The following is an 11,348-nucleotide window of genomic DNA, read 5'->3' as shown; positions in this document are numbered from 1 at the left end:
GTGTGGGAGATATTTGTAGGTTTGAACCCACGAATTCCAGTTTTAACCTGCAAATTCCAAGTTTTCCCCAGCAAAACCCCTGGCAGGAGGATTCAGGGGCCAAACCCAACTGCAAAAACCCACCTTGCACCATCCTCCGGGCACTCCATGACCTGCAAAACTCATGTCCCCGATGAAAAAAAGGGGGGAAAAAAGCCCGAATAAAAAGCCAGCCTTGCCTGGGGTGTTTTCTGGAAGGGTTTTTGCAGGAGTTTCCTTAACAGACTCCTCTGCATTTTTCCTTTTAGTAACGCGGCGGCTTTCCGAGGCTGCTGCGATGGTTTTGCAAGAGCTAAAACATCTCCTGAGTTAAAAATCCAGCCCCTCCGGCACCTCCACAGCGGGAAATGTGCTGAGGAGAAAGGAAGGAGATGCCGATTTAGAAAGGGAACCGCTGGATTTCGGTGTTTTCGGATGGAATTGCTCCAGCTTTAGGGTGGTTTTGGGGTTTTTTTTTCTTAAATTAATATTTGCTGCCCTGGAGACGCTGAGCTGATGGGGGCGGTTCAGAAAATAGAAATGCTTCTGCAAGAAACAAACCGGTTGGATTGCCAGTCCCCAAAAGGCCGATGTTAGCGGGAAAATGCCAAATTTCCCCCGAAAAACCAGATGGGGAAATGTTTCTGCCAGTTTTCCATGCTCAAAGTGGGGCATCGCCATCCCGGTGCTGTATCTGCATCCCGCATCTGCATCCTGTACCCGACACCTGCATCCTGCATCTGCATCCCGAATCCTGCATCTGCATCCCGCATCTGCATCCCACACCCCGCACATGCATCCCGCATCTGCATCCCACATCCTGCATCTGCATCCTGCTTCCTGCGCCTCCTGCATCCCGCACCTGACATCTGCATCCCGCATCCTGCATCTGCATCCCGCATCCCACACCTGCATCCCACATCCCGCACCTGCATCCCACATCCCGCACCTGCATCTGCGTCCTGCATCCCGCACCTCCTGCATCCTGCATCTGCATTCTGCATCCCGCATCTGCATCCCGCACCCGACATCTGCATCCTGCATCTGCATCCCACACCCCGCACCTGCATCCCGCATCTGCATCCCACATCTGCATCCCACACCCTGCACCTGCATCCCGCATCTGCATCCCACATCCTGCATCCCACATCCCGCACCTCCTGCATCCTGCATCTGCATTCTGCATCCCACATCTGCATCCTGCATCTGCATCCTCCATCCCACATCTGCATCCTGCACCTGCATCCCACATCCTGCATCTGCATCCTGCATCCCGCGCCTCCTGCATCCTGCATCTGCATTCTGCATCCCGCATCTGCATCCTGCACCCGACATCTGCATCCTGCACCCGACATCTGCATCCTGCATCCCACATCTGCATCCTGCACCTGCATCCCACATCTGCATCCTGCATCCTACATCTGCATCCCGCATCCTACATCTGCATCCCGCACCTGCATCCTGCATCCCGCATCTGCATCCTGCATCCCATATCATCTGCATCCCACATCTGCATCCTGCATCCCACATCTGCATCCCGCACCCCGCATCTGCATCCCACCTCCGCATCCTGCATCCCAAATCCTGCCTCTGCACCCTGAGCCCTGCACCTGCATCCCGGGTCCTGCACCTGCCCCCTTCGTCCCACGTCTTCCGCACGCACCCGCATCCCGCGCCCTCACCTGCACCCTGCCTCCCCATCCCACGTCCTGCACCTGCATCCCAAGCCCTGCGCTTGCATCCCGCATCTCCATCCCGCCTCCCGCATCCTCACCCCTGTCTGGGCTGGGAACCCTATGGCTGCATCCTGGCTGCGCCCCATCCCCGTCATCCCCCCCCCCCACCCCGCAACCGCAGGACGAAAGCTTAATTGCAATTAAAATAATCTGCAAGGGCGGATCGGTCCCATCCAGTCCTTCCTTCCAGCTCATTCCTGGTCCCATCCAGGCGTTTCTCCGGAGCAGGTGTGATACGCGAGAGCGGCGTTCCCAATCCAGCCTGCACAGGGATGAAGCCAGGAGGTTTCCCCATCCGCAGGGGCTCCGTTCCCCTTCCCAAATCGCCGCCCTGACACATCTGGCGGGCAGATGTGGCCACGCAGCCGGGCTCTGCCTCCCAGATGGGGGACGAGCTGCAAAATCCCTGTATGAGATTCAATAGCTATAATTTTTTTTTCCTTGGAAATCTGCATTTCCCGACTTGTTGCACGCGCTCCCCATCTCCGGGGGTGCCGCGACATCCCTGGGCAGGGCCTGCACCGTGACACTCCGGGGCTGGAGCATCCTTTGTCCTGCACCTCCATCCCGTCTCTGCACCCTAAATCCTGCTTCCGCATCCCCTGTCCTGCATCTGCATCCCACCTTCTGTGTCCTGCATCCTGTATCCCACCTCTGCAGCCGAAATTGTGCTTCCGCATCCCGTGTCCTGCGTCTGCGTCCCAAATCCCATCTCCGGCACCTGCATCCTAAATCCTGCATCTGTTCTTTCATCTCCTGCCGTGTCCTGCACCCCACATCTGCATCTCCATGTGTTCTGTATCCATGTCCTGTATCCTCCATCCGGGACCTTGTGTCTGCAGCAGCCTAAATCCCCCCTCCCATGTCCTTCCTGCATCCTAAATCCTGCTTCTGCATCCCTTCTCTTGTATCCCGCATCTGGCGCCCTGCATCCACACCCTGGATCCTCCATCCCCCCCCAATTCCTGTGTCCCACCTCTGCATCTCCATGCCACATCCGGCATCTATATCCCAAATCCTATATCCTACATCTGCTTCCTGAACCCTCCATCCGGCATCCGCATCCCAAATCCCATATCCCATCTGCATCCTTCATCCCACGTCCTGTATCTACATCCTCAATCCAACATCCCCCATCTGCACCCTAAATCCTCCACTCTGCATCCTGCACCTACATCCCAAATCCCGCGTCCCACCTCTGCGTCCTCCATCCCACATCTACATCCTAAATCCAACGTGCCCAACCTGCATCCTGATTCCTCCATCCCGTACCTACATCCTAAATCCTATATCCCACATCTGCATCCCACATCCTGCACCTACATCCTAAATCCTGCGTCCCACCTCTGCATCCTCCATCCCGCACCTACATCCTAAATCCCGCATCCCACCTGTGCCCTCCATCCCGCACCTACATCCTAAATCCTGCATCCCACCTGTGTCCTCCATCCCGCATCTACATCCTAAATCCTGCATCCCGCCTCTGTGTCCTCCATCCCGCATCCTCCGTCTCCATCCCAAACCCTCCATCCCACATCTCCATCCTGAATCCTCCATCCCGCATCCTGCGCCTACATCCTAAATCCTGCATCCCCCCTCTGCATCCTCCATCCCACATCTACATCCTAAATCCCGCATCCCACCTGTGTCCTCCATCCCGCACCTACATCCTAAATCCTGCATCCCACCTGTGTCCTCCATCCCGCATCTACATCCTAAATCCTGCATCCCGCCTCTGTGTCCTCCATCCCGCATCCTCCGTCTCCATCCCAAACCCTCCATCCCACATCTCCATCCTGAATCCTCCATCCCGCATCCTGCGCCTACATCCTAAATCCTGCATCCCCCCTCTGCATCCTCCATCCCACATCTACATCCTAAATCCCGCATCCCACCTGCGTCCTCCATCCCGCATCTACATCCAAAATCCCGCATCCCACCTCTGCGTCCTCCATCCCGCATCTCCATCCTAAATCCCGCATCCCACCTCTGCGTCCTCCATCCCGCATCCTCCGTCTCCATCCCAAACCCTCCATCCCACATCTCCATCCTGAATCCTCCATCCCACATCCCGCACCGACATCCTAAATCCTGCATCCCACCTCTGCGTCCTCCATCCCGCATCCTCCATCTCCATCCCAAACCCTCCATCCCACATCTCCATCCTGAATCCTCCATCCCGCATCCTACACCTACATCCTAAATCCCGCATCCCACCTCTGCATCCTCCATCCTGCACCTACATCCTAAATCCTGCATCCCACCTCTGTGTCCTCCATCGCGCGTCCTCCATCTCCATCCCAAACCCTCCATCCCGCATCCTACACCTACATCCTAAATCCTGCATCACACCTCTGCATCCTCCATCCCGCATCTACATCCTAAGTCCCGCGTCCCACCTCTGCGTCCTCCATCCCGCGTCCTCCATCTCCATCCCGCATCCTCCATCCCGCACCGACATCCTAAATCCCGCATCCCACCTCTGCGTCCTCCATCCCGCCTCCTCCGTCTCCATCCCCCTTCCACGCCCGCCTCCCTCCATCCCGCCTCCCCTCTCGCCGCCTCCCAAACCCCAGGACCTCGCGAGGTGCCCCGGGGACGGCAGGAGAACCCGCGTCCGGCCCCAACGCCATGAATTTGGGATGAGGTGGGGGGGAGAAAAGCCCCCCCCTGCCCGGCCCCGGCCGCCCGCGCCGCCGATAATGTTGGTTTAAGGCATTTTCCACGCTCCGGTGCCTCTCTGAGAGCGCCTTGTCCCCAGCGGGGCCGTACAATGGGCGCTTTCAGGGCCCCGGCTCCGCACGGCCCCCTTTTTTTTTTTTTTTTTACCCGGAAAGATTTTAAAATAAACCTTTTATTCCCCCCAACACCCCGCCTAGAATTTCCCCCTCCAACCCCAAAAAGCAGAAAATAATCCCCCCCCCCCCCCCCCCACCTCCGGAGCAAAAACCAACCAACCAAAAAAAAAAAAAAACAAGCCGCAAAAATTGGGGGCGAAAAATAATTCCCGCGGGATACTCGAGCCCGGTGAACGCGCGAGACCGCGGCGGAGCGCGAGCGGCGCGCGGCCTCTGCCGAAGCAACCCAGGGAGGGGGAAAACGTGTCACACACCCCCCCAAATAACCTATTTTTGGCAGGAAAAAAATAATTTGCCGCTAAAGGGGAGGCTCCGGCCTCACGGCCTGCAAAGGTGAGACCTACTCGTGCAACGAGTTGTGTCCGGCCTCGCAACCACCCCCCCCCGAAAACCCGTTAATTCCCCAAGGCATCCCCGAAGCTTTTATATTTTCTTTTCCCTTAGAAATATAAATTCCTGGGGGGAGTGAACCAGAAAACCCTGTATTCAGCTTAATTATCCCCCCCGGCTGCAATCTGTGATCTCCGGGACAATTAAAAGCGCTTAATCCCGGCTGAAAAGCAAACAAGGTCGGAGGCGGCGTCTTCCTGCTTCCCCCCTCGCCCGCTGCCGGGGTCTCACTCCCCGGCTGCAATATAAATATGCAATTAAAAAATCGCCGCTAATTGCTTCGCCGGGGGGGCGGGGGGGGGGGGGGGGGCGGCGGTTCCCACCAGGAAAAAAAAAAAAAAAAAAGCCAGGGAAAGGGATATTAAAAATACTTACTTTAAGAAAAAGGGGGAAAACTAGTAAAAAGAGCGTTTTCCACCCCAATAACGAAAAGTTGAGGCGGCTGTTGGGGTTGGGGGAGAAATTGTGGTGCTCGGTGGGGTTTTTTTGGGGGGGGATGCTCTTTTTTTTTGGGGGGGGGGTGTCTCCCCTCGGGGTTAATCCCCCGCTCTCCTCTCTCGCTCCAGCGCTAACAACCCCTGGCAGCTCTTGGCTCGTTAGCCCTTCCGCAAAGCAATTAAAGAGGTTGGAAAACGAGGGCAGCCGCTGCCCCGAGACAGGGCAGGAAGGGGTGAGGAGGGGGGGTTGGGGGGGGGGGGGGGGGGGGGTGTCAGCCCCCAAACCCTAGGTGGGGTGTCATGGGCTGGTTTAGGGCTGCGGGGCTCAGCGCAGACCCCGGAGTGAGATTTCCGCCGGGCCGAGCGATGCTGCGCCATCAGTAGGTTTCAGAGTGAACGAGCCCTGTGCTTGTCGAGGGAAAAAAAAAAAAAAAAAAAAAATAACGTCGCATCCCACCCCAAAACCCGGAAAATGGGTGACATCGCAGAGCAGCTCCCGGCACCTCTGGGGAGGTTTTTTTGCCCACAAATCTCGAGGTTTGGGGCAAAATGCTGGTGCCGGCGCGGGGCTGGGCTGGACCCAGCAGGATTAATTGGGGTAACGAGGCCAACTGTGGCCCTTTTTGGGGTGCAACTAAGGTTGGGGGTGGGGGTATTGATCCCTAATTGCTATTTTTTTATTTAACGCCGGTTTTAATTGCCGGGCCGTGGAGCCCCCCCCCACCGCTCCCCCCAAGCACCCCGGCTGCAGCCAGCGGCAATCGCTTTGTCCCCCCCCCAGGGCTTTATTGAACCTTTAAAATCCGAAGCGCGCGGTCGGTCGCCTTCACGGCGTTCGGGTGCTGCCACGGGAGCCCCCGCCAGGAGAAGGAGGAGGAGGGAGGAGGAGGAAGAGGAAGAGGAGGAGGAGGAGGAGGCAGGCGGGGTGCAGGGGGCTCAGGTGGCGGGCAGCCAGACTTTCTGGGTGCTGACGATGTCGCTGAGCTTGCCCTTGATTTTCAGGAAATGCCTCTTGAACTCCAGGCCGTCGCCCTGCGCGGGGAGAGACGGGGGGGGGGGGGCGGGGGTGTCGCATTGACTTGCGCCCACCTCGCGTCGCCTCCCGCCCTCCCTTGCACCCGCCGCGCAGGGCTTTGCGCCCGCTGGGCACCACCGTGCGCCGCCTCGCACCCGACCTGGCACGGCCCTGCCCCACCTCACACCCACCTTGCGTGGCCTTGCACCCACTCTGCACCCAACCTTGCACGGTCCTGCGTCACCTCGCACCCACCTGCATGGTCCTGCATCACCTCGCATGGTCCTGCATCACCTCGCATGGTCCTGCATCACCTCGCACCCAACCTTGCATGGTCCTGCATCACCTCGCACCCACCTGCATGGTCTTGCACCCATCTTGCACCCACTTTGCATGCTCCTGCATCACCTTGCTTGGTCTTGCACCCACCTTGCATGGTCCTGCATCACCTTGCTTGGTCTTGCACTCACCTTACGTGGTCTTGCACCACCTTGCATGGTCCTGCACCACCTTGCACCCAACCTTGCATGGTCCTGCACCACATTACGCCCAACCTTGCATGGTCTTGCACTCATCTTGCATGGTCCTGCACCACCTTGCACCCACCTTACATGGCCTTGCACTACCTTGCATGGTCTTGCACCCACCTTGCACGGTCTTGCACCCACCTTGCATGGTCCTGCATCACCTTGCACCCAACCTTGCATGGTCCTGCATCACTTTGCATGGTCTTGCACCCACGTTACATGGTCCTGCATCACCTTGCATGGTCCTGCATCACCTTGCACCCAGCCTTGCATGGTCCTGCACCCACCTCACACCCTCTTTGCACGGTCCTGCATCACCTTGCATGGTCCTGCATCACCTTGCACCCAACCTTGCATGGTCTTGCACCCACTTTGCACGGTCCTGCATCACCTTGCATGGTCCTGCACCACCTTGCACCCAACCTTGCATGGTCTTGCACCCACTTTGCACGGTCCTGCATCACCTTGCATGGTCCTGCACCACCTTGCACCCACCTTGCATGGTCTTGCACCCACTTTGCACGGTCCTGCATCACCTTGCTTGGTCTTGCACTCACCTTACATGGTCTTGCACCACCTTGCATGGTCCTGCACTACCTTGCACCCAACCTTGCATGGTCCTGCACCACATTACGCCCAACCTTGCATGGTCTTGCACTCACCTTGCATGGTCCTGCACCACTTTACACCCACCTTACATGGTCTTGCACTACCTTGCATGGTCTTGCACCCACCTTGCACGGTCTTGCACCCACCTTGCATGGTCCTGCATCACCTTGCACCCAACCTTGCATGGTCCTGCATCACTTTGCATGGTCTTGCACCCACGTTACATGGTCTTGCACCACCTTGCATGGTCCTGCATTACCTTGCACCCAGCCTTGCATGGTCCTGCACCCACCTCACACCCACTTTGCACGGTCCTGCATCACCTTGCATGGTCCTGCACCACCTTGCACCCACCTTGCATGGTCTTGCACCCACTTTGCACGGTCCTGCATCACCTTGCTTGGTCTTGCACCCACATTACATGGTCTTGCACCACCTTGCATGGTCCTGCACCACCTTGCACCCAACCTTGCATGGTCCTGCACCACCTTGCACCCAACCTTGCATGGTCTTGCACCCACCTTGCACAGTCCTGCACCACCTTGCATGGTCCTGCATCACCTTGCACCCAACCTTGCATGGTCCTGCATCACTTTGCATGGTCTTGCACCCACCTTACATGGTCTTGCACCACCTTGCACCCAACCTTGCATGGTCCTGCACCACCTTGCACCCCACCTTGCATGGTCTTGCACCCACTTTACATGGTCCTGCACCCACCTCGCGCCCACTTTGCACGGTCCTGCACCACCTTGCATGGTCCTGCATCGCTTTGCACCCAACCTTGCATGGTCCTGCACGTACCTCGCACCCACCTCGCGTGGTCCTGCACCACCTTGCACCCAACCTTCCATGATCCTCCATCACCTCGGACCCACCTCGCACGGTCCTCCATCACCTCGGACCCACCTCGCACGGTCTCGCAAGACCCCGCATCGCCTTGCCCCCACCGCGCCGCCATCACGCGCCTGCCCTGACCCCCCCACCCCGCCCCCCGCTCACCTTGGAGAGGCGAAAATCCACCAAAATCTTGCCCTCCATCTCCACCAGGTTCACCTTGAAGATGAGCTTGTTGTTCCTCCTGTCCGTGGTCGAGATGGTGACCTGCAAACCGGCAGCGAAGCGGGGGTGTCCCCAGATGACAGGCAGACGCAACGGCGTGGCGGGGGGGGGGCGTCCCCACTCCCTGATTTGACCCCCCGATCCCTACCTGGTTGGTGCAGCTCTTCTTCCAGCCGTACCCCATCTTCTCACACACCTCCTTCAGGGCGCGGTACGAGCCGTCGGCGTCCAGTTTGGTGAAGAAGCGCGTCATCCGCTTCACCAGCCGCTGCCACGGGCTCTGCCGGCCGCCCCCCCCGTGCCAAAACACACACACACACAAAAAAAAAAAAACACCAAAAAAAAAAAACCAAACCCACCATCAAAAGTTACGAATCCCCGCAAAGTTGGAGCCGCAGCTCGGGAAAAAATCCCGGCTTTCAAGAGGAGGAACGTTGCGGAGCTGCACCCCCTGATGGCAAACGCCGCCAGCTGCAGCGCCCGGATCCCCCGCGCGGCGAGGTGACGCCCCCCAAAATATTACAAACACCGGGCAAAATCGCAACGTTGCTCCCCCGCGATCCTAAATACTGCGAAGGCGCTCCTTAATCCCGTCTCCGGAATGCAAAAGGCGCGTCCCGAATACAATAAATAGCGCAATGTGGGACCCCGATGTTCTCAATCGGATGCATCCCCGATATTGCGATGTCGCTCCCTGATATTATATATACTGCGGAGTTGCATCCCAAACCCTGCACGGCCGCATCCCGGGATGATAAAACCCGGCCAAGCCGCATCCCCGATATCGCCAAGTCGCTCCCTGATACGACACATAACGGGAATTTGCATCCCAAACGCTGCACGGCCGCATCCCGGGATGACAAAACATTACAAAGCCGCATCCCCAGATGATAAAACCTGGCAAAGCCGCATCCTGGGATGACAAAACCCGGCAAAGCCGCGTCCCCAGACGAAAAACCTGGCGAAGCCGCGTCCCCGCTATCGCGACGTCGCTCCCCGATATTATATACACTGCGGAGTTGCATCCCAAACGCTTCACGGCCGCATCCCGGGATGCTAAAACCTGGCCAAGCCGCAGCCCCAGGACCGCCACGTCCCATCCCGCCGTGACAAACGCTGCACACCCAGCGTGCCCCCCACCCTGCCCAACCCCCCCCGCCCCAGGCGGCACCTGGGAGCTGCCGGGGGTGCCGAGGAGCTGGCTGTTGAGCAGCATGTGCTCGGGGCAGGCGGGCTGCGAGAAGCTGATGCCCTGCACCAGGCGGTCGATGGTGGTGGCCCCGTTGTCCCACAGCGTCCCCCCCGTGCCGGGTTCCGGCTGCGACGTGGAATAGCCCGACTTCTCCTCGCTGCAAGGCAAGGGGAGATGGGGGGCGGGGGTGGGGGGGGGGGGGGATCAGCAAGGACGGGGAACGGGGAGAAAGGGGAATCGCAGCGTTTTGGGATTTTCTGGGGCGCGCGCGAGGGTAAAGGCGGGTCTTGCGCTTGCACCGCCCCGGTGGGCACCGAACCGCCGCCGGGTGGGGAAGCGGGGAGAGCCCTGCGGCGTGCAAAGCCCCCCCCCGGCGCGGAAAGAACTGCAACGTGCAAACCCCCCCCCCACCGGCGCCGTGCAAAACCCCCCCGCGCCGTGCAAAGCCCCGGAGCGTGCGAAGCCCTGCGGCGTGCGAAGCCCTGCGGCACACGCGAAGGCCGGCGTCGCGCGCAGCACCGCGACGCGCAGAGCCCCGCAGGGCGCAGGCCTGCCAGAAACCTCCCGCTGCCCCCGGAGCCACCACCCCCGGCGGCACGGACGCGCAGGGACGCGGAGGGACAGGGATGCGCAGGGACATGGAGGGACGCACAGGGATGTTGAGGGACGCACAGGGACGTCGAGGGACATACAGGGACACGGAGGGACATACAGGGACGGGGAGGGACGTACAGGGACACGGAGGGACACAGAGGGACCCACAGGGACACAGAGGGACAGGGACGGGGAGGGATGTGCAGGGACACGCGGGGATGCGTAGGGACATGGAGGGATGCGCAGGGATGTAGAGGGACATACAGGGACATACAGGGACACGGAGGGACACAGAGGGACCCACAGGGACACAGAGGGACAGGGACGGGGAGTGATGCACAGGGACACGCGGGGATGCACAGAGACGTTGAGGGACACACAGGGACATGGAGGGACGTACAGGGACACGGAGGGACACGGAGGGACGCAGAGGGACCCACAGGGACGGGGAGGGATGTGCAGGGACACGTGGGGATGCGCAGGGACACGGAGGGACGTGCAGGGACGTTGAGGGACACACAGGGACATGGAGGGATGTGCAGGGACACGGGGGGACACAGAGGGACCCACGGGGACACGGAGGGACAGGGACGGGGAGGGATGCGCAGGGACATGGAGGGACACAGAGGGACCCACGGGGACACAGGGGGATATGGAGGGACACGCAGGGACAGGGAGGGACACGCAGGGACAGGGAGCGGGAGGGATGCACAGGGACACGCGGGGATGCGCAGGGACAGGGAGGGATGCGCAGGGACAGGGATGGACACAGAGGGACCCACGGGGACACAGAGGGACAGGGAGGGACACGCAGGGATATGGAGGGACACGCAGGGACAGGGAGGGAGAGGGATGTGCAGGGACATGGAGGGACACAGAGGGACCCACAGGGACACAGAGGGACATGGAG

General features: G+C 59.6%; 1 protein-coding gene across 1 annotated transcript in view; it reads right to left on the bottom strand.

The window, feature by feature from the left end:
• Positions 1 to 6,239: 6,239 nt before the first annotated feature.
• LOC128918724 (uncharacterized) overlaps positions 6,240 to 11,348 on the bottom strand; it is a 40,783-nt gene continuing 35,674 nt past the window's right edge. The window contains exons 4-8 of the mRNA XM_054223278.1: positions 10,272 to 10,326; positions 9,824 to 10,001; positions 8,801 to 8,932; positions 8,593 to 8,694; positions 6,240 to 6,471 (exon numbers count right to left, since the gene is read on the bottom strand). Of these exons, the coding sequence (XP_054079253.1) occupies positions 6,376 to 6,471; positions 8,593 to 8,694; positions 8,801 to 8,932; positions 9,824 to 10,001; positions 10,272 to 10,326 (563 nt within the window). The 3' untranslated portion in view covers positions 6,240 to 6,375. The remainder of the gene's footprint in view (positions 6,472 to 8,592; positions 8,695 to 8,800; positions 8,933 to 9,823; positions 10,002 to 10,271; positions 10,327 to 11,348) is intronic.

The sequence above is a fragment of the Rissa tridactyla genome, chromosome 17, assembly GCF_028500815.1.
Source record: "Rissa tridactyla isolate bRisTri1 chromosome 17, bRisTri1.patW.cur.20221130, whole genome shotgun sequence".
In the NCBI taxonomy this organism is placed as follows: domain Eukaryota; kingdom Metazoa; phylum Chordata; class Aves; order Charadriiformes; family Laridae; genus Rissa; species Rissa tridactyla.
Note: the sequence above shows the minus strand (reverse complement) of the source record. Positions and strands in the feature narration are given on the sequence as shown.